At 49.4% G+C, this 27,893-nt stretch overlaps 2 protein-coding genes across 3 annotated transcripts; both read left to right on the top strand.

Annotated features, from left to right (window-relative positions):
- On the top strand, nt 2,816-17,099 carry NPM2 (nucleophosmin/nucleoplasmin 2). Its single transcript, XM_005683971.2, has 9 exons — nt 2,816-2,841; nt 3,040-3,119; nt 3,288-3,373; nt 3,545-3,670; nt 14,087-14,177; nt 15,279-15,433; nt 15,558-15,592; nt 16,744-16,773; nt 16,896-17,099. Exons 2-9 carry the CDS (start codon nt 3,062-3,064, stop codon nt 16,915-16,917), a joined length of 603 nt encoding a protein of 200 aa, XP_005684028.1. The 5' UTR covers nt 2,816-2,841; nt 3,040-3,061; the 3' UTR covers nt 16,918-17,099.
- On the top strand, nt 22,603-27,790 carry FGF17 (fibroblast growth factor 17). 2 transcript variants are annotated; one of them, XM_005683972.2, is made up of 5 exons: nt 22,603-22,802; nt 22,987-23,023; nt 25,987-26,164; nt 26,334-26,440; nt 27,492-27,790. In XM_005683972.2, exons 1-5 carry the CDS (start codon nt 22,768-22,770, stop codon nt 27,783-27,785), a joined length of 651 nt encoding a protein of 216 aa, XP_005684029.1. In that variant the 5' UTR covers nt 22,603-22,767; the 3' UTR covers nt 27,786-27,790. The 2 variants fall into 2 exon arrangements, with proteins under 2 accessions (XP_005684029.1, XP_005684030.1); XM_005683973.2 differs by having other exon boundaries at nt 26,020-26,164.

Here is a 27,893-nt window from a genome sequence, read left to right on the forward strand (position 1 = left end):
GAAGACTGACAATGCCAAGTGTTGACAAAGATGTAGAGCAACTGGAATTTTCATACATTTCTGGTAGAAATGCAAAGTGGTACAGGAAATTTGGAAATAGTTTTACAGTTTCATATAAAATTTAATATACACATACCAAATAACCCAACAATTACACTCCTATGTATTTATCCTAGAAAAACTAAAACATATTTCCATGCAAAGACTTGCTCTCAAATGGTACAGCATTTTTATTCATAATAATCTAAAACTAGAAACTACCCAAATATTCATCAACAGGTTTATCAGTCAGGGATGTAGCACAGGGAATTGGCTAATGCAATCATGAGCATTGGCTAGACAAGTCTGAAATCGGTAGGACAGGTTGTCAGGAAGAGCAGGTTGGTAGCTCTAGCAGGAGCTGAAGCTGCAGTCCAGGCAAAACATCTTCAGAGAGACTTCAGTTCTGCTCTTAAGGACTTTCAACTGATTGTACCAGGCCCACCCATGGTATTGAGGCTAATCTTTACCTAAAGGTAACTGTGGATGTAAATGTCAGCCACACCCTCATTTTGATCAAATAACTGGTTGCAATAACCTAGCTAAACTGACACCTAAAACTGACCAGCAGGTGTCTAGATATACAAATTGTGGAGTACTACTCAACAATAAACAGAAACAAACTACTGATACAGCAACAATATGGATAAATAAATCTCAAACACATTTTGCTCAGCAAAAGAGGGCAAACAAAAATACCCGATATGAATCTGCTTATATGAAATTCTAGAACAGTCAGTACTAATCTACAGTGTCAGAAAGCAGAGAAGTGTCTTATGCCAGTTAGTAAGGGGAGGATATTGACTGCAAAGGGAAACAAGGAAATTTGGAGGAGTAACAGAAATTGTAACTTGCCTGAGGTGATGGCTACCTGGTGTGTTGGTGGTAGTGTTGTTTAAGCACTCAGTTGTGATCAACTCTTTTGTAACTCCGTGGACTCTGGCCCATTATGCTCTTCTGTCTATGGAATTCTCCAGTCAAGAATACTGGAGTGGGTTTCCATTTCCTTCTCCAGGGGATCTTCCTGACCCACAGATGGAACCCTCGTCTCCTGCATTGGCAGGTGAATTCTTTACCACTGAGCCTGGTGTATACATCTGTGAAAATTCAAATTATATGCTTTAGTTCAGTTCAGTTGCTCAGTCGTGTCCAACTCTTTGCGACCCCATGAATCACAGCATGCCAGGCCTCCCTGTCCATCACCATCTCCTGGAGTTCACTCAGACTCATGTCCATCGAGTCCGTGATGCCATCCAGCCATCTCATCCTCGGTTGTCCCCTTCTCCTCCTGCCCCCAATCCCTCCCAGCATCAGAGTCTTTTCCAATGAGTCAATTCTTCGCATGAGGTGGCCAAAGTACTAGAGCTTCAGCTTTAGCATCATTCCTTCCAAAGAAATCCCAGGGTTGATCTCCTTCAGAATGGACTGGTTGGATCTCCTTGCAGTCCAAGGTACTCTCAAGAGTCTTCTCCCAACACCACAGTTCAAAAGCATCAATTCTTCGGCACTCAGCTTTCTTCACAGTCCAACTCTCACATCCATACATGACAACAGGAAAAACCATAGCCTGGACTAGACGGGCCTTACTCGGCAAAGTAATGTCTCTGCTTTTGAATATACTATCTAGGTTGGTCATAACTTTTCTTCCAAGGAGTAAGCGTCTTTTAATTTCATGGCTGCAGTCACCATCTGCAGTGATTTTGGAGCCCAAAAAAAAATAAAGTCTGACACTGTTTCCACTGTTTCCCCATCTATTTCCCATGAAGTGATGGGACCGGATGCCATGATCTTCGTTTTCTGAATGTTGAGCTTTAAGCCAACTTTTTCGCTCTCCTCTTATGAGTACATTTTTGTATATGAACTATTTCTCAATAAAGTCAGTATTTTTAAAAAATAAGCCCTTTCCTGCACAGTTGAAGCTCCACTCCAATCCGGATTCCAGAGGGATTCCTCCAGCACCATTTGTGGAAAAGACTATGCTTTTCCTTGACGCCTTTGTTGAAAATCAGTGAAGCTTATATGTAGGTGAGAAGTTTCCAGGATAGAAGTGATGCACAATGAGAGAGGTTCCTGGTTAATTCTGACTCCCAAACAGAGGAATCACTTAGAGGAGGAGGGGGTTAGATGAGTGGCCCTCGGAGTCACTGTGCCCCATGGTGCATTGCTCACCAGCTGCGTCTGCTGTCCCCTTCCTCATCCCCACTCCTTCCTGGCCTTGGGAGAAGTGAGCCTTTTGGAAACTGGGCTCTTCATCTTTGGGGACCACAGCCCTGGGGGTCCAGCCCTCTGGGCCTGGGGAGAGGCCCACACTTGGCATGGAGGGAAAGGAAACAAACAGAAAAAGGCAAAGGAAGGGTGAACAAGGCTATGCTTCCTACCAGGTGGCAAAGGGTCTCCACGGAGGGCGCGGGCGGGCTCCCGCCTCAGGCCGCAGTTAGTCCCCATTAGTCAGGACCGCGGTTCTCACGGTGTGGTCCTAGACACGCAGCATCCACCTCACCTGGGCACCTGTTTAGAAATGCTAGTTTTCTGGATCCCCCCCGTAGGAAACGGTGGAGGTGGGGCCTAGCGCTTGTTATTTTAACAAGCTCTCCAGGTGCTTCTGAGGCGCCAAGGGGAGGAAAGAGTGGAAGAACGGGATGGGGGCTGATTAGCCCCCTCCCGTGGCCCCTTCCCAGGCTTCATAACGACCCGCTGTGGGCGGCCGGGCCCTCAGGTGAAGCCGCGATAAGGTGGGAGTAAGGAGGCCCGAGAGGGAAGCGATCCAAGGAGAAGCCGATGAAGTGAGCGGAGTTAGGGACGGTGAGGTGGAGGAGAGGTTGCGAGAGGGCTGAGTCCCAGGGTAGGGTGGACCTGAGGCCGGGCACCGAGCCGCCTTCCCCGCGGGTGCCGGGCGCTGTACCTCGGGGCGCTGGGAGGGCCAGCGGGGCAACCCTTCCGCTCGGGGCGCTCCGCGCGGGGTCTCCAGCCAGGGGATTGCAATGGGCCTTTCCTCGGCAGCTGCTCGGCCCCCGCCCGCATCATGAATCGCAGTGCCATCAGTAGCACCTCCGAAAAGGAGACACTAAGCCTGCTCTGGGGTGAGTGAGGCCCCAGGGTGTCCTCGGAGCAGCGGGTGTCCTGGTGGCGGGGAACGTCTCTGGGGGAAGAGAGAGGGCTGGAAGGAGAGAGAGGACGCCTCTCTGGAGCCCTCCCTCCGCCCTCTGTCTCCCTGTCCCTTCGCCCTCTGTCTCCCTGTCCCTTCGCAGGCTGTGAGCTAAACCAGGAGAGGCCGACTTGGACCTTCAAACCCCAAAAGGTGGGGAAGCAGGACTGTGTGCTGTTGCTGAGTACGGTGGGTACCGCTCTTCCGAGGAGGGGAGAAAGGGTGGGGCAGGGAGGAACTTGGCCAGACAAGCAGGAGCAGGTGGCATTGCCTGGTCCCCACACCTGGAGCCAGGCTTCCCTCCTCCGCCCTCGCCCTGGGGGTGAGGACGCTCCCTGTCCCTTTTTCCAACCCCCTCAGATTTCCCTGGGTGAGAAAGCCAAAGAAGAGGTGAACGTCGTGGAGATCCTGCCCTCGGCAAGCCAGGAGGACAAGAAGAGGAGGCCCCTCATCCTGGCCTCGCTTCGGGCCTCGGTCCTCCCCATGGTGAGCTTCCCTGAGGGCCTAGGAAACCCTGGCTCCAGCCCTCGGAGGCCCTGCTCAGGCCTCAGCCCTTGTGTGCAGACGGACACAAAGGTGGTGTACAGGCTCCTACAGACGTGCGGCTGGTGCCCCAGAGAAATATTTTTTGTTGTTTAGTCGCTAAATCATGTCCCACTCTGTGACCCCATGGACTGTATGTAGCCCACCAGGTTCCTCTGTCCACAGGAATTCCCAGGCAAGAATACTGGAGTGGGTTGCCATTTCCTTCTTCAGGGCATCTTCCCAACCCAGGGATCAAACTTGTGTCTCCTGCATTGGCAGGCGAATTCTATACCAATGAGCCACCTGGAAAGCCCTAGAGAGGCGTATAGCCCAGCACTAAAAGCCTGGACCCGGGAGCAGGGAGCCAGGTTTCCATCCTAGACCACTGCGTTTTGTGGGGGAGAGGGGAGAGTTGTGTGACTTTGGGCAAGTTAAATAACTTTTCTTCCAATCCCATTTTTCAACTGTTTACTGCTGGTGACCGTATACTGTTGGTAATTTACACACTGCTTGTGTATCCAGACTGTGTATCCAGAAATCCTCACTTCTAGTCATTTGAGTTTTCTGTGTAGATCTTTGTGAATAATGGCAGTTTTTGTATTTGTCTTTTTTAATCCAGTACACGGGCTAGGACCTCCATTATAATAGTGGATAAAATAATGGTAGATATCCTTGTTTCATTCCTTTAAAAAAGGAATGCTTCTCACATTTCTCCATTCAGTATCAAGTATGTGGTAGATACCCTTTGTCAGGTTAAGAAAGTCTCTGGCTAATCCTACTCTATTTTGAAAAATTGACATTTCTTCTTTTTAATCATGATTGGTTATTGAAAGTGTTTCTATTCATATGATCACGGGCACTCTCTCCTTTAATCTGTTAATGTGGTAAATTATAGTAATAGAATAATATTAAGCCAACTTTGCGTTCCTGAGATAAACATTACTGATTGTATTATAAACTTCTAGATTTGCTGTGTTAATAAGACACTTTTTTTAAAACTTACATACTCATAAGTGAGCTTGGCGTGTAATAAATTATCTTATTTGGATATCAAAGCATATTAGCCTTATGAACCGAGGCATAAAGTGTTCCCTTCTTCTCTGTGGACAACAGTGATTTGAAGACCAGGATTATCTGCCCTTAAAGATCTGGGAGGTTGATGTGTAAAACTGCCCTTAAACCTATTTTTTTCTCTATCAACAAGATCTCCTTAGATCTATCCATTCCCATAGTTTTGCAGACCACCTATACAAATGAAGACTTGGAGATTTATCCTGTAAACCCAGTCTCGCTTGTGCTCCAGATACTCTGTCCAACTCAATACGTTAACAGTTATCTAATAGTTATCCCTGGTGGGTCAGCCGGTAAAGAATCTGCCTGCAATGCAGGAGACCCAGGTTCGATTCCTGAGTCAGGAAGATCCCCTAGAGAAGGAAATAGCCACCCACTCCACTGTTCTTGCCTGGGAAAATCCCATGGATAGAGGAGCCTAGTGGGCTACAGTCCATGGGGTCACAAAGAGCTCGGCACAACTGAGCAACTAACACTTCACTTCAACAGATATTACAAACTTAACCTACTAAATCCAAATTCTTAATTTTTATGTATGACCTCTTCCCCCATCCCCAAATCTGATATCCTCCCAGTAAATAGCTATTTAGAAAACCTTCGAGTAGCCATAGCTAGGACTTCAGAAACTATATTGAATAAAAGTGGTGAGAGTGGACATCCTTGTCTTGTTCCTGATCTTGGAGGAAATGCTTCCAGCTTTTCTCCATTGAGTATGATGCTAGCTGTAGGTTCAGAAATGGTATTTTTAATTTTTATTTTATTATTGTTCAGTACTAGCATATAGTTATATAGGTGGCTTTTGTACTAACTGACCTTGCTAAATTTGCATATTAGTCCTAACAGCTCTTTATTAATGCCACCGAATTTGCTATGTTCTTATACATGTCATCTGTGAATAAAAGCAGTTTAACATCTTCATTTTTTAATCTCTATACCTGGCATTTCTTTTTCTTGTCTTATTTCACTGACTAGGACAGCAAGTACAATGATGAATAAAAGTGGTAAGAGCAGGACTATCCTTGCCTTTTTCCAGAGGGCAAGTATTCAGTATTTTACCATTCAGACAGATAAAAGATTTTTGTAGATACGCTATGTTAGGTTTAACAGTTGTATCAGTCTTTTTCAAGAACCAGATCTTGGCTTCATCAGTCTTTCTCTATTGTTTATCCACTTTAGTATTTAATCTATCTGTTGTTAATTTCTTTCTTCTGCTTATTTTTGTTTTAATTTGATCTTTTTCTAGTTTCTTACAGCATAATCTTATATTATTCATTTTGAATCTTATATTATGTTTTAGACCTTTTTTGGATATAAGCATTTCATGCTATGATTTCCTTCTGAACATCTTTCTGGCTTCATCCTTCCAATTTTGCTAAGAATATTCATTTTAATTTAGTTCAAATTATTTTCTAGTTTTATTCTTCACTCCCTGGGGTACTTAGAAGTATGTTTGCTTTTTAATTTCCAAATAATTAGAGATTTTCCATTATTCATTCTTTACTTGATTTCTATTTTAATTCGATTGTGATATGAAAATATACATTATTCGATTTCCATCTAAATAGGGTTGTGACTTATTTTATGGCCCCTAATGTATTGTCTTGGTGAATATTTTATTTATACTTGAAGAACATGTATTCTCCTGTGGTTGGGTATATTGCGATGTAAATGTTGATTATTTTATGTTGGTTGATGATTTTGTGTGAGCCTTCTAATCCTTACTCATTTTCTGTCCACTTGCTCTCTTAGTCACTAAAAGAGGAATATTGAAAACTTCAACAATCATTGTATCTTTTCTCTATTTCTCTTTTTGATTGTCAGTTTTGCTCCATGTATTTTGAAGCTCTTTTGTTAGGTACATCCTAATAAATTCTGTGTTTCTAAGATTATTAAATCCTTTTGGTTAATTGATCCATTTATCATTATGAAATGTTCCCTTTTTCCCTGACAAACATTTTGAAGTCTATTTAGTCTGATTAATATAGTCAGTCTAGCTCTCTTTGTATTAGTGTTTGTGTATTTTTCCTATTCTTTTATTTTGTTATTTTACTGAAACCTCTGTATCTATAAATTTGATTTCTTTTCTATAACACATAATTGAGTTTTACCTTTTGTTTTTTTATACTTTGATCATCTGACTTTTAGAGCATTTGCAAACTTTTGAGCATTATTTCTTCGAATATTTTTTTTCTGTTCCATCTCCTCTCTCATCTCTACTGAGGAGTCCAATCATCAATACCTGCCCCACACTTCATTTCACTTTGTCTTAAAGTATTTTTCCTGTGTATTTCATTCTGGATAGTCTTTATTTATTCAATGTCATTTTTCTTTTCTTGCACAGTACCTAATTTGCCATTAATCTCATTAGTGTATTTTCATCTAATTAGATGATAAATCCACAGATCTAAGAAATTCTATGAACCTCAGTGTGTCTTATAATCAAATTGTTCCAAATCAGTGATAAGGAGAAAATCTTAAAAGCAGCCAGAGTTTAAAAAGGCATCTCACACAGGGGAACGAAGACAAGGATGTGAGTAGATATCTCCAAGTAATGCAAGCTAGAGGACAATGGGAAAATTTTTTCAACTGTTTCATCTTGAATATATCTGTTATTATATTCCTCTTTTTAAAACTCTTAGTAGTGCTTATCATCTTTCCTTTTTTCCCTTTGTTTCCATCACTGGGTATCAGCCTGTCTTTTGTTTTCAAAGAACAAGCTTTTGATTTTGTTGATGTTTTCTATTGCTTCCTTATTTTCTATTTTATTAATTTCTCTGGTTACCTGATTTTTGGTTTGCTTTGTTCCTTTTTCTTACTACCTGAGTTAGCTATTTAGTCCATTCATCTTCTAGCTTATTTTTTCCAAGTACATTTTGCTTATTTATTTTGAATATTATAAATTTCCCTCTGAAGATTTTTTAACTGCATCATTTAATTTGTGTTTTGTTATATTTTCACTATTTTATTTTAAATGTTTTCTGATTTCCATTATGATTCTTTTTTGTTTTGTTGGTTTTTTTTGTTTGTTTTGCCCATGCCTCAAAACTTTCGGGATCTTTCCCTGACCAGAGATCAAACCCACGCCCCCTGCAGTGGAAGCGTGGAGTCTTAACCACTGGACTGCCAGGGAATTCCCCCCAGTTACAATTTCTTATTTGACGCATGAGTTACTTAGAATTTTTAATTCCCAAAGATATGTATATATATACATTCTGTGGTATTTGAAACTTGATTTGTGGCTTACTACAAGGTAGTATTATAGGATTATATGTATGTCCATTAAATCAAGCTTATATAGTCAAACCTATATATATTTTTTCTCCCTAATCTGTTGATTACCAAAAGAAATGTTAAAACTTCCTACTGTGATTGTAAAGTTTCAGTAGATTCTTCTCATAATTTTGTTTACTTTGTATATGCTTATTCTTTAATTGAAAAAAATTGTTAGATAATTATAGATTCACATGTATTTATAAGAAAAGATACTGGGAGATCCCTGTATATTTTGCCTAGTTTTCTCCAGTGGTAACATTTTACAAAACTGTAATATAATATCAAAGCCAAGATATTGACGTTGATACAACACATGGGTATTGTTCTATACTACTTTATCACCTAAGTTTCTTTTTTAAATTTTATCTGTTATTTTCGCTGCACTGGGTCTTTGTTGCTGCACGGGCTCTTCTCCAGTTGCAGCGAGTGGGGGTTACTCTCTAGTAGTGGTGCACCGGCTTCTCATTGCAGTGGCTTCTCTTGTTGCAGAGAAGCCTAGGGTGCACAGGCTTTACCCTAGGTAGGTCAGTTCTTGGGCTGTAGACCACAGGTTCAATAGTTGTGGCCCACAGGCTTAGTTGCTCTGCAGCATGTGGGATCTTCCTGGACCAGGGATCAAACCTGTGTCTCCTGCATTGTCAGGAAGGACTCTTTACCACTAAGTCACCAGGGAAGCCCTCACCTAAGTTTTATATCCACTATCGTAGCCAAGATACAGATATCATAGCCAAGTTTCAACAGCCCAGAGATCCCGCATGTTTTCCCTTTATAACCACTCACCTGTCTCCTGTTTCCTCACCCACCCTCAAATCTGGCAACCACCAGTCTGTCCCCCATTTCTAAAATATCGTCATTGAAATATAATCAGACATACGTAACTTCTTAGGAGCTGGGTTGGGTACCCCCCCATCCCCACCGCTCAGCATATTCCCTGGAGATTCATTCAAGTTGTGTGTATGTTTTTTATTGCTGACTGGTATTCCATGGCACAGAAGTAGCGCAGCTCAACCAGTCATCTGTGGAAAAACTAGTCTGATTCCAGTTTGGGGCTCTTAAAAATAAAGCTTCTATGAATGTTTGTATATAGGTTCTTGTATAAGCCTAAGTTTCAATTTTTCCTGGGATAAATGTCCAGGAGTGCAATTGCTGGATCATATAGGGTGGGTGCACATTTAGTTTCTTAAAACTGCCTAATTGTTTTATAAAGTGGCTGTACCATTTTGCGTTTCTACCAGCAATGCATGCGTGGCTGAGTTTCTCTGCATCCTGACTGACATTCTTGTTGTCACTAGCTCTTGTTTTAACCATCCCAATATGTGAGCTTCCCAGGTGGCACTAGTGGTAAAGAACCTGCCTGCCAGTGCAGGAGACATGAGAGACATGGGCTCAGATCCCTGGGTTGGAAAGATCCCCAGGAGAAGGGCATGGCAACCCACTCCAGTATTCTTGCCTGGAGAATCTCATGGATGGAAGAGCTTGGTGGGCTACAGTCCATAAGTTTGCACAGAGTCAGATACAACTGAAGCGACTTAGCATGCAATATGTATGTAGTTATGTCTCACTGTGGTTTTAATTTGCATCTCCCTGATGGCTAATGACGTTGAACATCTTTTCATGCAGTTTTTGCCATCTGTATGTTCAGTTAAATGGTCATGTCTTTTGTTCACTTTCTAATTGCATTGTTACTGTTGAGTTTTGCTAATTCTTTACATACTGTAGACCCTAATCATTTGTCAAATACATGGCTTGCAAATATTTTCTCCCCAAGTTATCGCTTTCTTTTCATCCTCATCACAAAAGTTTTTAATTTTGATAGGGTCCATTGTATTAATTTTTCCTTTTATGACTTTTGATGTTAAGTCTAAGACTGCTTTACCTAGTTTGAGATCATGAAGGTTTTCTATGCTTTTTGTCCAAAAGTCTTACAGTTTTACATTTTACACTTTAGTCCATGATCACGGTCACATATGCCATGAGGTTTAGGTGAAGGTTCATTTCTTTGCCTGTGGACGTTCAATTGCTCCAGCTCCATTTGTCAGAAAAGCTTCCTCCATTTCATTGATTTTGCACTTTTGTCAAAAAGGTTGCAAGTATTTGTGTGGATCTATTTCTAGGTCTTATGTTCTCTTGATCTGTGTCTATCCCTCTAATATCACACTGTCTTGATTAGTGTACTGTAGTTTAATGTATGTCCAGACTATGTTGATACATATAATTTACAGGTTTATCTTTCTTGTAAAATTGTTACCTTCCTGTATAATTGTAAATATCTTCCTTATCTAATTCTTTTCTTTATGTGGTGATCTTCTTTATCCCTAAAATGCTCATTGAATTAAAGCCTGTATTGTTGTTGTTGCTCAGTTGCTAAATCATGTCCAATTCTGCCACTCCATGGACTGCAGCATGTCAGGCTTCCCTATCCTTCACTGTCGTCCTGACTTTGCTCAAACTCACGTCCATTGAGTCAGTGATGTTATCTAATCATCTCATCCTCTGCCACCCCTTCTCCTCTTGTCCTGAATCTTTCCCAGCATCAAGGTCTTTTCCAAAGAGTCGGCTCTTTGCATCAGGTGGTCAAAGTATTGGAGCTTCAGTATCAGTCCTTCCAATCAATATTCAGGGTTGGTTTCCTTTAGGATTGACTGGTTTAATCTCCATGCTGTGCAAGGGACTCTCAAGAGTCTCCTCCAACACCACAAAGTCTGTATTGTCTGATAATTATTTTGCTTCCCGGGTACCACTAAAACACTGACAATGTGATTCCATTCTTCTGATTTCTGATGTTGCTGTTGAGATCCTCAGTCTGTCTATCGTTTCTTTTTTGAAGATGTGTCCTCTCTAGCTGATGTTAAGATCATTTCTTTGCTCTTATCTGTCATTTCACCATGGTATGTTCAGGTGTGGGTTCATTTTTATTTACCCATTCATGGCTGAGGATCTGTCTTGGATTCTTTCTGAAGAACTCTTAGTTGTTATTTCTTGGAACACTGACTCCATCCTCTCCAGTCCCTAACTTTGATTGGATGTACAATGGACCCTCTCATCTGTCCACCATGTTCGAATCTTCATATTTTATTCATCTCTCTCTCTCTCTGCTGCATACTAGGTAGTTTCTACCCAGCACTTCTCCAGCTTATCAATTCTATCAGCTGGTTCACTCTGCTTTTTAACCATTTGTTCACTTGATTTCAATGCATATTTAAATTTTTATTTAAATTTATTTTTAATTGGAGGATAATTACTTTATAGTATTGTGTTGGTTTCTGCCATACATTAACATGAATCAGCCATAGGCATACTTCTGTCCCCTCCCTCTTGAACTTCCCTCCCACCTCCCTCCCATTCTACCCCTCTAGGTTGTCACGGAGCACCAGATTTGAGCTCCCTGTGCCTGCACTCCATGGGGTCGCTAGGAGTCGGACACGACTGAGCGACTTCACTTTCACTTTTCTCTTTCATGCATTGAGAGTCCCAGGGATGGGACAGCCTGGTGGGCTGCTGTCTATGGGGTCGCATAGAGTCGGACCCAACTGAAGCAAGTTAGCAGCAGCGATACAGCAAATTCCCACCGGCCATCTATTTTGCATATATGGTAATGTAAGTGTCAATGCTGCTCTCTCAACTCGCCCCACCCTCTGCTTCCCCCACTGTGTCCACAGTCTGTTCTCTCTGTGTCTCCACTGCTGCCCTGCAGTATTTCAGTGCTTACGTTTTTGATGTCTAGAAGCTGCTTTTGGTTCTTTCTCTTTTCATTAATATCTTGATCTTATGGTTCTGATTCCTATTTTACATTTATATAAATATATTCCTATTTTATATTTATATTGGTTTTCATCAAACTTATTTCATGTTGCTTAGGTTGTTATTCTCCTTTCTCAGATTCATGATTGTACTAGGCTGCGCCCTTCTGTTTCCGTCTGGTGCTTCCAGCAGTGTTGTTCCTTGTGTGTTTTGTAATTTTAGATGGTGAACTCATCTTCTGGTTGGGTTTGGTTCTGTTTTCTGAAAGAATTCTGCATGAAAAGAACTCAGTCTCCTGAAAGATTGCTTTCATTTGCATCTGCTATTTGCCCCAGATATATCACAAGCCTGGGGGTTTTATACAGTTCTCTTAACTTGGCAGTCACCACCAAGTAAATTCAGACTCTGTGTAAGTGACAGGTACAACCGCAGCTCTTAGCTTCTCACAAGAGGCTCTGTTATCTCACACGGGAGTTCTTGCTTCCCTCCTTTGATGGTGGGTCATTCCCAGTTGGATGGGTTGGGGTCCTTCAGTCCACTCTCCTCAATCTGTTACTGAGATGTAGCCATTTGAGGGTCCCAGCCTGCATGAGGGGCTGTGTTACAGCTCCCCTCTTGAGCCCAAGCCGTTTGTCTCCTGTCCACATGAGTGTCACAGCCCAAGGACATTTTATTCTTTGGGGGGCTGTGCTGGGTCATCTTTGCTGAGCGCAGGCTTTCTCTAGTTGTGGTGAATGGAGGTGGCTGCTCTTTGCCGTGGTGTTCGGGCTTCTCATTGCAGTGGCTTCTCTTGTTGCCACTGGTGGGCTCTAGAGCACAGGATCAGCATGGGGCTTAGTTGCTCTGTGGCATGTGGGATCTTCCTGGACCAGGGATGGAACCAGTGTCCCTTGCATTGCGAGGTGGATTCTTGACCACTTGACCACCAAGGAAGACATCTTCCCTTCTGCTGCAGCATCAGCCCCTACAAGGGCTGCTCTTTCTGACCACAGGGAGCCTCTTTTCTGTCTTACTGTTCAGGCAAGCAGTAAAAACATCAAATTACATTTTGTCTACCATTTCTAGGTGTTTGTGGCTGCAGAGTTTGTTTTCACTTATCTGCTCCCTGTCTGAAATAGGAACTCTAATTTCTCTAAGCCTCAACGTCCTTCTCTGTAAAGCAATAGCACCTCCTTTGTGGGCTCCTTGTGAAGATTTACATAAGATAGATGAGGTAAAATGCTTAGCATGGGGCCTGGCACATAGTAAGAACTCAAGGAACTTAAGTATCATTATTGTTACTCTAGAAAATTTGCAAGCTTTGGAAAAGTAAAAAGAAAATCAATACAGTACTGTGCTGTGCTTAGTCACTCAGTCGTGTCCGACTCTTTGTGATCCCATGGACTATAACCTGCCAGGCTCCTCTGTCCATGGAATTCTCCAGAATTCTGGTGGGTAGCCATTCCCTTCTCCAGAGGCTTTTCCCACCTGGTCTCCTGCAGGTGGATTCTTTACTGTATGAGCCATCAGGGGAGCCCATTAAGCAATAGTGAAACTATAACTTTGCATCTGCTTTTCTCATTCCATCAGTGCTTTAGTCAGCTTGGCCACAATCACAAAATACTAGAGTAAGTGGTTTAAACAGCAGACATTTCTTTCTCACATCTCTGGAGACTAGAAGTCTGAGATGGGGATGCCCACATGGTTCCTTTTTGACCAGGGACCTCCTCCTGGCTTGCAGGTGGCCACCTTCTTTCTGTGTCCTCACACAGCCTAGGGAGAAAGCAAGCTCTCTGGTCTAGCCTTCTAAGGGCACTAATCTCATGATGAGGGCCCTGCCCTTATGACCTCATCCAACCCTGATTACGTCTCAAAGGCTTCATCCCCAGTTACCATCACATTGAGGGTTAGGGGACTTCAGTGGGAGAATTTGACAGGATGCAGGACAGTCCATGGCTATAAGATTTCTCTGTTTAACAGCTGCCCCCCAGCTTGGAAGCCCACCTATGATCTTGGCAGGAATGAAATGATCAGATCCATGTTCTTCTCTGACAGAGTCCACCTCAGCAGAGAAGGCCAGGGGGTTGGGAGTGCAGAAGGTTTCAGGGAACCCCTGAAGTGTGTGGCGGAGGGGAGGGAATAAATTGAGTATTTCTGCCTGAGGCAAACCCCCCCACCCCATCCCACCCCCCGTCTCAGGTGCCAGGTCTCAGTAGCTCGTCCTGTCTCCCCCTCCTCCCCTCGCCCTGCCCCTCTTCCTCCCCCTCCTCTGCCTCTCCTTCCCTCCCCATGCCCCTCCATCTCCCCCTGCAGGTCGTTCTGGGGTTGGAGTTTTCCCCTCCAGTCACGTTCCAGCTCCGGGCTGGCTCTGGACCTGTGTTCCTCTGTGGCCAGGAACATTACAGTAAGTCCAAGCTTGGACCCTAGTAAGGTCTTCGAGTACAGTGCCCAGCACAGGGACAAGGACGTAAGAGGTCCTCAAACACTTGATAGATTCTTGAATGGTTAGAAAGGTTGCCAAGGCAACAGAATCACCAGCAGCCTGGACCAAAGGCGTGGGCACGGGTCCTAGCCCCGGTTCTCCTTTACCCTCCACCACATCCTCTGTGGACCACGGACCCCTCAGCTGTAACACCAGGGAGGGTGGGGGTATACTTGGTTTCATCTTCCAAGACTAGTTGTAAGGAATGCATGCCATATTCAGCAAAAGCACTGAACATAATTCCTGGTAGCAGCACACATTTAAACATTACCTGCTATGAAGTATTATTGGTCAGTCCCTGAGTTGTGTCTGACTTTTCGTGACCCCATGGACAAAGCCCAGCAGGCTCCTCTGTCCATGAGATTCTCCAGGCAAGAATACTGGAGTGGATTGCCATTTCATTCTCTAGGGATTGTCCCAACCCAGGGAGCAAACTCACCTCTCCTGCATTGGAAGGCAGATTCTTTACCACTGAGCCACCTGGGACGTATTGGGTTGGCCAGAAGTTCCTTCAGGTTTTCTGTTTGCTGTTATGGAAAAACCCAAACGAACTTTTTGGCCAACCCAATATGGAGCTGTAGCAGTGCCATGGTCCCCGGCAGATGGCTGTGCTCGTCAGGTCCCTTTAACTGCCTTCTTCTCTGTCCAGTGGTGCTGCTTTCATCAGGGTTCTCTCCTGCTCCAAACCCCAGAAGGTTCCGCCTCCCTCAGGATCAGGCCTGAGCTCCTTGGCTGCTGCGTCCCCACCTTCCCCCTCCTCCTCTCACATGCTCCTTCCCGCATCCCCTTCCTGCCACCAGAGCTGTACCTCACCCTGTTCCCCCACCCTCCTGCCACGGCCTCAGCCTCACCCACTTGAGCTGCACTTTGTCAGGGAGGCCAGAGAGTGTCTTTGGGAGGCGGGCAGGCAAATGCTTCCCACTCCCAAAACTGGGAGATCTGGGAAGGGGAGCTGGGCAGAGGTCCCAGGTCCCAGGGCCCCGAGGCCCTGCCCCATCTCCCATGCCATCGCTGACATTTCAGATGGATCCTGGGAGGAAGTGGAAGAGGAGGAGGATGACCTGGAGGAGGAGGAAGATGATGATGACGACGATGAAGATATTGATATGTTCCTGGAGGAGACGCCCATCAAACAAGTGAAAAGGCTGGCACCCCAGAAGCAGACAAGTGCTGGCAAGGTGAGGGAGGGTTGCCCCAGGGCTCCCCAGAAACCTGGGCAGAGGCTCCAGGCACCCCCTGCCAAATGTTTTCTCTGGCCCTGGCCTCGGCCAGACTCCCCCTAATGCTCGTGTTGGTTTCCAGGAAAAAAAGGTGGAAAAAAAAGACGAGGCAGTAAGGTAACTCTTTCCATCTATTAAATTAACTGACAATTAGTATCTCTTTTAACAGAGATACATAGTGCTTGAAAGAGAATGCTACACGTGTGTGCAGGTGTGTGGTACGCGGGGACACAGTGGGCTGCTACTGTTGGTTGGCAGAGCCTTTTTGAAAGGATTAAGCAGTTCTGATTTCATTCCACTTATGGCAGTTTCCAAAGAACCCCATCTGAAATATGGGGGAAATTATTCCCAGGTGGCTCTACCTGCCAATGCAGGAGATTCGAGTTCGATCCCTGGGTCGGAAAGATCCCCTGGAGAAGGAAATAGCAACCCACTCCAGTATTCTTGCCTGGGAAATCCCATGGACAGAGGAGTCTGGAAGTCTACAGTCTATGGGGTCACAAAGAGTCCAACACAACTTAGCAACTAAACATGTGCACTAAGAAACTTATCACTTCATTATTCTAATAATAGTATAAAATGGAAGCATTCTAACATCCATCTATGTAGCAACTGCTTAAACTGTCACGTCTTCTCAATGGGATGCAACATAATGCCCACGAAGAATACAGCAACCTGAAAAGTGTTTATGGAATTCAGAGAACAGGATATTGTTTTCATTTTATTTCACATGTTTTCAGAACAAAAAAAAAAAGTTCTGAATGGAAAAAAAATGTTAATATTGGTAGGAGGTAAAGAAAATTATAGGTAGTATATTCTCATCTCTATTTGCTATATTTTGTGCAAGGTGGTTAACATCTTTTATGATGAGAAAGAAATATTTGTGTCTTATACACAAATAAAGCAGATAGAAGTTTAAGAGAAAAAAAAATCTTGTTTTGAAAAGAGTCAGGAACTTCCATTGAGGGTCCAATGGTTAAGACCCCATTCTTCCACTGCAGGGAGCACAGGTTTGATCCCTGGTTGGGGAACTGAGATCCTGCATGCTTTGTGCCACAGCCAAAAAATAATTTTAAAAAATAGAGAGTTGGTTCCTGGCAGGTGACAGGTGGAGAAGTGAACCTCTAAATCAGTCCCTGCTTCCTGGGAGTGTCCAGGGCTCAACTCTGCAGCCTGGGCTCTAGTACGGGGCCTGGGGCTATGGGCATGGAGCTGAGTCTCTCTCTAATCCGTATTCCCGCCCCTTGTCCAACCCCACCCCATTCCAGACACCATCTTAAAGGGAGCCCTGCTGGAAAGTGAGTATTGCTAAGAGGCCGTCCTCCTGGGAAAGTGGGGATGGTCTCTGGGAAGGTGCTAGGATGGGGAGAGGGTGGGACACTGGAGCCTCTCTTCTCTCATATGCCAAATCCACACCCAGACCTAAAAAGCCAGGACGTTAAAAAGAGATGAGGAGCCAGGAGCGCCTGGCTGCAGTGACCAAGGGAGAACCCATGAGACCACCGTGCTGAGTCTGAATGTGATGGACATGATGGGGGGCGCAATGCAAGAGCCTCTCACCCCAACTCTCGGTTGCTGTAGGAAGAGCCCTGACTCACAGTCACAATAAAGTTTGCTTTGCTAGGACTTTGTTTCTGCAGTGTCTCCCTGTCCTAGCCGGCCGCAATGAGCCCACGTGTCCAGCAGAGGGAGGCCTTGTGCCAGCACACCAGGGCATGCCCACGCCAGCCAGCTATGTTCTGCTCTTTACCTTCCTCTCTTTCCCTGGCATCACCCCCATTCCCACCTTTGGGGGGAGGAACCAAGCGTCTCAGCCCCTTCCCTAGCTTTGAGAGAAGGAACTAGAGCTGGTGTGGGTCTTCCTGCATCCACACTCCCTTCTGGCAGGGCCTGGCTGTCCAAGATACACAACTGAGGGGTGATAGCTGCCCACCCCCACCCCCACCCCAACCAGGAAGGGGCCAGCCTGCATCTCAAGAGCCCAGCCTAGACCTGCTCTCCCAAGTCTGCATCCTTTTTGGGGGGAGCTCCTCACAGGGCGAAGGTCTGTGTCAGTCTGTACCTTCAAGGGAACCTCCCAAGTGGGGAGACAGGCAGGCTTCCTGAAGCCTTTAGAAGGTCTCTTCCAGAAGGTGGGCAGTGAACACTTTCAACTCCCAGGCTAGCATTCCCTGAGGGCAGCAGCCAGAGCCACAAGAACAGGGCTCAGTAAATTGCTGGCTTGAGGCCAACAGAGGATTGGAAGAGGGGTGAATGACTCATTGCCTGGCTCTGGGCTTCTGCTCCCAGCAGCCTGCAGAGCCACTTTGAGGCCAGGTTCAACCATGGTGACATGCAGGTGGCTGTCCCGTTGGGGTCTACTTGTACAACCTCTCTGAGCTTCTCCTTGCCTCTAATCAGCACCCCACTGGCCAGGCTGAAGTGGACCAATGGGGAACTGGCCCTGCCCTCCCTCCCTAGGACCCCCAAGTATGGGTTCCAGGAGGCTGGAGGTCTCTGAACACCTGCATCAGGAAGGCAGGCTTCAGTCTCCCTATTCAGCTTCTCTTGATGCCAGAAAGAGGTAGAGGTGGGCAGGGCTGGCTCTTTTTGGGTTCTTTTGGCCTTGCTGGGTGGGTGTTCATTGCTGTACGGACTTTTCCCTGGTTGCAGCCAGTGGAGGCTCCTCTCTAGTTGCCCTGCTCGGGCTTCTCACTGCGGTGGCTTCTCTTGGTGCAGAGCATGGGCCCTAAGGCACATATGCTTCAGTAGTTGCGGGTCACAGGTCCTACAGCACAGGCTCAGTAGTTGTGACACATGGGCTTAGCTGCTCTGCCGCACGTGGGATCTTCCCAGACCAGGAATCAAACCCATGTCCCCGGCATTGGCAGGCAGATTCTTATTCACTGTACTGCCAGGGAAGTCCAGGGCTGGCGTTCTTGCTTCTGCTTTCTACACCCCATGAGGCAGATGTGAGTTTTGTCCTGCCTTCTAACAAGGGAGGACACAGCACTGACCTCAGTCACCCAGAGTGACAAGGGACGTCAGGTCTGGCTTCAGGTAGGCAGCTGGCACTGACTGTGGCCTCATGCCACCAAGATATGGGGCGGGCAAGACAAATTCCTTCAAGTGGCCCGGGTCTAGTAGAAACAAAGAGCCAACAACATAATTTCAATGACCATCGAGCACTGTGGAGGAAGTAGAATAGGCTAATTTCAATGGCGGGGGTAGGCTGTTCAGTTAGATCTGAGAAGGTGCCTCAAAGGAGAGCATGGACAGGAAAGGGATGATGGCTACATGTGGAGCTGGCAGAAGGACATTCCCAGGAGCAGAGGGTGCAAAGGGCCTGAGGCGGAACAAGCACAGAGATATGGGCAGAAAGAAGGCTGATGTGATTGCGGTGATGACACTATTCTGGGCACTGCTCTGAGTGCCTTCAATGGATTCATGCCTTTAATCCTCATGACTCTGCCCAGAGGAGGGTATTATTAGCCCCATTTCTCAGATGTGGAAAGTGAGGTACAGAGAGGTTAAACAACTTGCCCCAAAGTCACACAGCCAGGATTCAGGCTCAGATAGTCTGGCCCTGTTTTTAACCACCCTGTGGGTGAGAGGGAGACATGAAAGTTGGAGGGCACTGGGAAGTCTCAAACTGAGAGCAGAGGTTAGAGTTGAGTCCGTGTGTGATCTTCTTGCCCAGGACTCCAGAGCTCAGTTATAGCAAAGCCTATGTTCCCCTCAGGACCTTCTTCCCTGCTCCAGCCTCAGGCAAGCGCCACTGTTGTTCTCCTTTCCTCTGACTCAGCCACAGGCAGTCAACAGCTAGACTGCTGATATTTGATTTCCACGTGCTGGCTGGTGGTGGGGATCAAATAGCAAAGATGGGGGGATATGCACTGGGGCAGAGGCCTTTGCCCTTCACCCTTCCTCGGCCCAACCTCTTGTTTGTCAACAGGAAAGGGGTGGGCTGAGGTCGAGCAGGTGGTGACAAGTGGCAGGCCTGCAGGTGGCCGCCTGTCTGCACAAGCTGGGCTGCTAGAGGCAGGCGTGAGACGTCCCTGCTGGGGGGGGGTGTTGAACTTGGCACTAGGGGATGGGATTAACCACCAGGGCCCAGGCTACTTCTCACTCCCCTTAGCACCTCCTGCCACCCCCCATAAATGTTAATGAACTCTACCCTTCTGCCCCCTCCCAGCTCCCTCATATCGGGGAGAAAGTCAAAGTTTAGGTAGACTGAGGATGGACTACATAAGAGGGTCTCTGCCTCTCTCTCCCTCATTCCTGTAGCTCTTGACCCTTTGCAGGAAGTGTCCTTCCTCTTAGCTGATGTGATGGATGGTAGTTTTGACATCGTCGCTTGTGGCCATTTCCTTTTGAAAAATTAGGAAGCTGAGACCAGAGAGGTGAAGGAACTTGCCACAGGTCACACAGCCTGGAAGGACCTGGGCCAGGGAAGGAGGATAAAATTCAGAGGCCGGGTCTGAAACATTCCTCACTTGGGGCCCATCACTAGGGTTCCCACGGGGTAAAGAAGCAAACAGAGTCAGAAACCAGGCCTGCAGGTGCAGAATAGGAAGGGATGAAGAGCACAAACAGGCTACCCAGCAGTGCCCCAGAGTCCCTGGCACCAGCCCCCTGGCTGAGCCCCAAGGCCAAGCTTGACAGCGGGCATCTGTTACCATGGAGACCCAGGCTGGGCTGGGGGCTGGCCAGTTAGAGCAGGCCCTTCCCCCACTGACAGGAACCAGGCTCTCTGGCTCAGAGACCTTGGACCTGGATGGAACTCCTCACACCTGCCTCTCCTCACTGCCTTCCATTCCCTGAGCTTACCCCATCACCCCAGACCCCAAGTTTAAGCCTCTCTGCTCTTACCTGTGAGTCCTAGGGATTGAGGTCAGAAGAAGGTAGCTCTTAATACTCTTCCAGGGAGTAAGAGCAGGTGAGGATGAGGGCATGGCTTCCATAGAGGGAGCCGGCACCAATCACAGTGGAGAGTTAGAATCAGGACATTGCCATGGGAGAGACAGAGTTTAAATGGGGCCCCTAGTGATGGTGCCAATGTGGAAAATGGAAATAACCAAGGGGACCATTGGTACCTTGTCCCAACTGCGCTGCTAACTAGCTGGGAGACCCTCTCTGGACCTCGCTGGCAAATGAGGAGGTGGGACCAGGTGAAGAATCTCCTAAGATCCCTTCCAGTTTTGACATTCTTTCCGATTGCATCCGGGGCTTCCCAGGTGGCACAACTGGTAAACAGCCCGCCTCCCAACGAAGGAGACATAAGAGACATGGGTTCCATCCCTGGGTGGGTGGGGGGAAGATCCCCTGGAGGAGAATATGGCAACCCTCTCCAGTAATCCTCTCCAGCCTGGAGTTGGGCAGGCTACAGTCCGTATGGTCGCAAAGAGTTGGGCACGACTGAGGTGACTGAGCATGCAAGCACGCATGCTGACTGCTTCCAACTCGGGCACATAGTTACAAAGATCAGGGCCAGGGCCGAGGCTGCAACCCCCAGGCCAGCTCAGGCTCAACTCACCCTTGAGCTCCCAGCGGGGCACCTGGGGTGGAGCTGGGAGTGAGCATGGAGTTGGACCCGGAGGTGTCCCTGCTTGTTGGTGGGTGGGGAGGGGTGGCAGACAACTTTGTGGATTGTTCCAGCTCAGGAAGGTGAGAAGGAGGCCTGAAGGTGAGAGTTTCTCCCTTTGCCTCATCTCTTTAGGTAAATAAATCCCCAGCCAGCACTTCCCCTTCTCTTCCCAAGCTGGGGGCACTGTGACCTCCAGGGAGCCTAGAGCTGAAGTGTGAGCTTCCCTCAGAGATGCCCCCTAAGCACTAGCCCCGTCCCACAGCCACCATCAGCCACCTTCTGCAGGGAAGGAACCCTGGTGTAGAGTCCGTGCTCATCAGCTTCCAGGACCAGGGATACTGGGTCATGTTGAACGGGTGCTGTGCTGGGCCGGGAGTGCGTGGACACAGCAGAAAGAATGCACAGCGGAGGAGAAAGAGCAGGGACTTTGGAAACCTGACCACATCATTCGCTAGATGGCTATGTGAATGTGTGTTAGTCGCTCAGTCATGTCTGACTCTGAGACCCCATGAACTGTAGCCCACTGAGCTCTTCTATCCACGGGATTTCCCAAGCAAGAATACTGGAGTGAGTTGCCATTTCCTTCTTCAGGGGATCTTCCCAACCCAGGGATTGAACATGGGTATCCTGCAGTGCAGGCAGATTCTTCACCATCTGAGCCACCAGGGACTAGCTGGGTGATCCTGAACAAATGACCTATTGGTGTGCCTCAGTTTTCTCGCCTGCAGAATGGGGTGATACTTGGCATGGTACCGGGCAGTGGGACCACTGGGAGGTTGCTGGGCACTTTATCCCAGACAGCTGCTGGGGTACGAGAGGAGGAGGCCCCAGGCTCCTCTCAGCTCCCAGAGGCACTAGAGATGGCTGCTGGCCTGGGGGGAATGCCAAGTGGGGCCCAGAAGATATATCTCTGGCTTCTGCTTAAGCGTGACAATCTCACTGGGTCCTCCAACATCCTGAGGCATCACTGTGCCCATCTCTCAGAGGAAACCGCGGAGACCCAGAGGCAAGCGGCTGATGCCGGCTCTCCTCCAGGGGATCCACCCAAAGCCCCAGCTGAGCGGTCTCCCTGCCCCTGGCTCCCAAGCTAGAGCACCCCCTATTTTCTGCTAGTCAGGAGAGCCTTAACCCCTCCTTCCTGGTGGTCAGACAGCAGATAGGGGGAGCAAGGGGTGACAGAGGCAGTGGAAGCGCCTAGCCAAGCCCACCTCCTGCCCCCTGGAGGGAGGTTCCTCCTTTTAAGGCTGCTCCTGGTAATTTACACCCAGAGAGCCAGAATCAGCGACCCCAGGCCTGGACTGATTGATACCTGCAGCTCACCCTTGGGGAGGTGGGCCAGGAGGAGGAGAGAGAAGGAGGGACCCTGTCGTTGAGGTCCTTGAGGGTCTGGAACAACACGGGAGCCTTCCTGATCCAAAGCCCCCCGCAGCTCCATCCTCTGCGCTTGGGTAGCCCTGCCAGAGGCTGGCAGCGCCCCGCCAGTGGCTGCGCTTTGCAGTCTCACTGGCTGGGAAGGTGGACTCCTCACACCTCAGTCTCCCAATTATACCCTCCTCCCCCTCCCCCCTCCGCCCCTCTCTCCTCCTCCCCTCTCTCTCCTCTTCACTGAAAACCTGTGGCTCGAAGAGACCTTGGCTTCTCTGGGACTCTGCCCCTGGGGACTGCCCACATCTGCTCCTGACTTTGGGGGCAGGAGGGCAAACAGCCCCAAGAAATCTCTCCGGCAATGGGAGCCGCCCGCTTGCTGCCCAACCTCACACTGTAAGTGCACTGCTGTAGGACCCCGCTGTCTTGTTGCCATTTCCAGCCTTGTTGCCATTTCCAGCCTCGGGGGCAGACTTAATGGTCCCGGGACTGCCACAAGGACCGTGGGGTGGGCACCTGGTGTGCCCTTTGGCTGGCTGTTCCGGCACCCACAACCAGGTCCACCTTGTCTCCCACACAGGTGCCTGCAGCTGCTGATTCTCTGCTGTCAAACTCAGGTAGGTGGGCATCCCCCCGACCCCCACCTAGCTTTTCCCCATCTCTCTCACGCTACCAATGCGGGGGTGGGGGTGCAGTCTCCTTTCGGTGGACAGAAGCATATCCTGGCCTCTTCCTCGGTGCAGAAGACTCAGGTTTGTGGGGCTGGGATGGCATGGGGTAGGAGATTTGGGGATTGATAGACGTTTTCATTTCAGCCCAGTTCCCCTGGGGTCTCTTCCGCTCCCTCCATCCCTCCACACTGGGTTCCCCCCAAGGCTAAATGCACAGGGGCAGCCAAGCCTGAGGGATGGAGCCAGGCAGTGGTCGGAAGAGGGCGGAGGTGATGGCTCAGGTGAGGCTTGTATCAATACTTGCAAGTTCCTGAGAAAGGACAGGTTTCCATGCAAAACCACCTGTGTGCACCCCGCACCCCACCCCACTCCCACCAACACAGATATCCTGCCAGTCCTAGTCCTGGGGGGCATCTCGTGGGCACTCAGAATGCCCAGCCAGGGCGGGCGACTCCTTACCTATAGGGCAATGAGGTCAAGCCCAGAGGTTTGTATGGGACAAGATTCAAGGGTTTGCTTCTCCACAGCCCCCAACCCCAAGTCAGCCTCCCCCCAGCCTCAGCCCCCCGTGCGAGGCTCGGTCCCTTTTTGTGATTCTCCATAAAAGTGCAGCTATTAAAATGCACTGGTCCAGAACCGCTCTGGGGAGACATCGCTTGGCTTTCCCAGGCCAGAGGCCGGCTTCTCTTCATAGCCAGTGGGGACTTTTTTTGAAGGTAAATGCCTTTTCTCTGAGCGAGGGAAAGGGGCTGCCTTTGAAGCGGTGGGGGGGTGGGAGAGAGAGAGACACCCCCCTTTTCCTTCCCCCTTTTGCTCTAGCCCCCGTTCCAGGCCTTTTGCTTCACACATCCAGGGAGAGCAAGAAGAAAGCCCCCAGCCCGGCCAGGAGGGGGCTGGGGGTGGGCCCAACCTGTTCAGGAGGGGGAATTAGCACAATGGTGCGGCTGGCCAAGGCGTTTATGGCCTGGCTGAGGCCCCATTCAGGACTCCAGGAAGGTGGCAAAGCTGTCCTTTCCCCCTTGAAGTGCCCCCTCTCCCCCCTTGGTGGGGGGGCCAGCAGGCCGGACCACAGCCATGCTTGAGGAGCCGTCTGACAAGCAGCTGTCTGCGGCAGGGGAAGGGGAGGTCCCCCACAACCCCCACCCCGCAGCGGGAACATGAAAGGGACAGGCCAGGTCCCGCGGGGAGAGCGACTTGTGGGCTGTGGGCTGTGGGGGGGCGTGGGGCTGCTTTTGTGCAGGGCTAGAAGGGGGATGGGAAGAGGAGGGAGTTTGGGAGAGGGGGCCCCCTCTCTGCTCCTGACCTGGAACAGACAGACAGGAGGAGGCTGCCCGCCAAGAGGGGCGGAGGGTCTGAACCTGGGCCAGGAGGCTGGGGCTGGGGCTGGGGACGGGCCGGACCCCCTCCCCCTGGCACGGAGGCAGGTCCCCTACCCCAAATGCTGGCCTTAGGTTTTCTCAGGGCCGTGGAGAAGTGGGATGGGCAGACCCTGCTCCCACGGGATGGGGTTGTGGCAACACTCCCAGGCTGTGGGGAGCTGGGGTCCGCCTTGGGCAGTGACACACACACATGAAGGGTTAACCCTGCGCAGGTTCCGCAGGTTCCGCTGTCAGCCTGGAGCTGCTCCCTCACCTCCCACTTCCTCCAAGCTGATACTTCCTACCCCTCCCTCCAGGAGACACAGGCCCCTTACAGATGCTGGGGCTGGGGGGTCTAGCTCTGTCCAGATGGCTGTGATTGAGCTGGGATCAAGGTGGACTCAGGAACCTGGGGCATGGAAAGGCTGTCCCAGCACAGGCCAGCAGGATCCACGTGGAGAAACATTTTAGAGCTAGAGCCGGAGCTGTCACCAGCAGCTGGGAAATGTCATCCAGGTGTGCACCTTGCCAGAGAGTGAGCAGGCAGGAAGTGGTCTGCTTCTTTCCCATTCAGCGCTGCAGATGGATAAGGAGAGACCATGCTGGAGAAGGCACTTGTCCTGGCTTTGTATGGAGCACAATGCATGGTGGCAACAGCCCCTTTCCCCGCTGGGGAAGCAGTGGGAGGCAGCATCACCCCCGACTGGCCATGAGCCTCTGTGGCGCAGGCAGGCGGCCTCCCAGAACAGCCCCTGGGCCCCCGCTGGTAGTACCTCTCCACTTCTTCCACGAGGGAGGCCGCTCAACCCTAGAGCGGGGAGGAATGCTGGATGGGGCAATGGCTTCTCTGAGGGCCCTGAGCACCCAGGGGGAGTGGCAGAGGAGATGGGCTTGAGCTCAGGAGTTCTAGCAGTGTAAAGAGGTGTAAAGAAATGCTTCCAGGGGCCCTGCAGGAGCTACAGAGAAGAGTCTTAGTGCCCCCACAATGGTCCATAGACCAGCTGCTGTGTGTGCACATACATGTGTGTGAGCATGCACACATCTATGTGTGTGCATGTGCTAGGCTTGGGCTGTGCAGAGGACTGGGGAGACATCTGGTCACCCTGGCTAACAGAACCAAGCCCCTGGCATTTTGGAGAAGGGACAAGCTCCCATCCTAGAGGCAGAGCAGGGGTCTGTCACTAACCAGCTGTGTGGCCCCATGCCCCTCCTCCCTAGATCACGGAGATCATATAGCACCAGCTTGAAGCTTCCCTCCAGCTCCCAGGGTCACCATTCCAGACCTGAACTGTGTCCCCAAGTGTCCCTCAAGCCTGGGCAGCTACCGGTCCTCTGCTCCAGGGCAGACGAGGAGCCAAGAGATCATGATGACTGGTTCACACACTGGCCTGGGAAGGGCACGGCCAGGTGCCCCCTTCCCCCACCCCCTCTACTTCACAGGGCAAATGACCTGCCCTCACCACACTCACCTCCGCACCCCTCCCCCGGATGGACCTGCGGTGGTGTCACCCAAAGCAAATTGACACTATTTTTCCCTTGGTAACCGCAAAGGGGGAGAATCACCCGTCTCCTAATTTTAACCAGTACGTGAGGGACCAGGGCGCCATGACTGACCAGCTGAGCCGGCGGCAGATCCGTGAGTACCAGCTCTACAGCCGGACCAGCGGCAAGCACGTGCAGGTCACCGGGCGTCGCATCTCCGCCACCGCCGAGGACGGCAACAAGTTTGGTGAGACCCAGCCCTCATGGGAGGCCATCCCCACACCCCTGTCTGGCCTCACATGATCCAAGGGCCTCCCCATGCCCCTCACCCCCACCCCAAACTCAGAGGTCAGGCCCCCCGCTGCACCCCTGGGCTGGCAGCCCCAATGGACGGAGGTTTCTCCCCCTCCCCACAGCCAAGCTGATAGTGGAGACGGACACATTCGGAAGCCGGGTGCGCATCAAGGGGGCTGAGAGTGAGAAATACATCTGTATGAATAAGAGGGGCAAGCTCATCGGAAAGGTGAGGCCTAGGGGACAGGGAGTAACAAATGAGTCGTCTTCCTGGGGTGAGGGCAGGCCGGGTCCTGCAGCATCCCACCACCCTCTGCCGGGCCCCACCCAGAACTGTGACTTCTCTCACCCCACCATTCAGCCTCTCTCTGATCCCTTTAGTCCCTGTGGGTCTAAAAGTCCTCTGAGAACACTGGCTGATCCATAAGGATCCTTGGCTCTGGTTTATGGGGTAATTTCTCAGTATAGTGAGGAAGAATTTTAGCACCTACATCACGTGCCAGCCCTCGTGTTGAGGGCTAAGGGCTGATCAGTGTTGAGAAGGCCAGAAGTTCCCCTCTTAACCCCTGCCCAAGGTAAGTGGAGTCCACAGGCTCCAAGTGGCAAAATTCATACTAACCACTTACTAGTGTAACCGCTAGTCACTCTCTCTGCAATGGTGGGTCCAGAGTTGTGCAGGGAGAATTCCACTTCCTTTTGCATCAGCCCATCCTGCATTCTGATTCTGGCTGTTCTCAAATATTTGCTTATTTTTGTCAAGTCTCAGTCTTCTCATCTGTAAAATGGGCATAGTGTCAAGATTATCTATAGAGCCAGATGGGTGGATGCCTGGTTCTCGACATAGTTGGTGTTTTACATACGTTTACCCCTTCTTTCCATCACATTGTTGCCTACCCTCCCTCCGCCCAGCAACACCATTCACCCAGATGGAGGACTGTTCTGCTTAATGAGTGCCCACTGAGTGTGCACTGAACTGCATAGTTACCCTGATCATTACCCCCAGCTGGATAAACCAAGGCTCAGTCTGGCTACATACCTTGCTTGAGGTGTACAACTTAAAGGACAAGGTTGTGTTTAAGTTCAGATCCGACTTCATCAAAGTTTGTTCCTCCCTCCACCTTTGCCTCTCCATCAAGAGTGCCCACCTCACCAGGCAGACATTCTTGGGCTCCCAGTCTCTGTGGTTCCCTCCCTGGTCCTATAACACAGGCCCATAAGGCAGACACGCCAGCCAAGGTGGGCAGACAAACTCCCCTTCTCTCCTTCCTACCCCCCGGCAGCCCAGCGGGAAGAGCAAAGACTGCGTGTTCACCGAGATTGTGCTGGAGAACAATTACACGGCCTTCCAGAATGCCCGGCACGAGGGCTGGTTCATGGCCTTCACACGGCAGGGCCGGCCCCGTCAGGCCTCCCGCAGCCGCCAGAACCAGCGAGAAGCTCACTTCATCAAGCGCCTCTACCAGGGCCAGCTGCCTTTCCCCAACCACGCCGAGAGGCAGAAACAGTTCGAGTTCGTGGGCTCGGCCCCCACCCGCCGGACCAAGCGCACGCGGAGGCCACAGCCCCTGACGTAGTCGGGACCGGGGACGCCGCCCCTCGCTCTAGGGCTTTCCCGTTCCCCTCCCTTCCTAATCCAAAGACTGGGCTGGGGTGGGGGCCGGGGAGTCAGAGCCCCCAAGGGG

Source organism: Capra hircus, chromosome 8, assembly GCF_001704415.2.
Source record: "Capra hircus breed San Clemente chromosome 8, ASM170441v1, whole genome shotgun sequence".
Classification (NCBI taxonomy): domain Eukaryota; kingdom Metazoa; phylum Chordata; class Mammalia; order Artiodactyla; family Bovidae; genus Capra; species Capra hircus.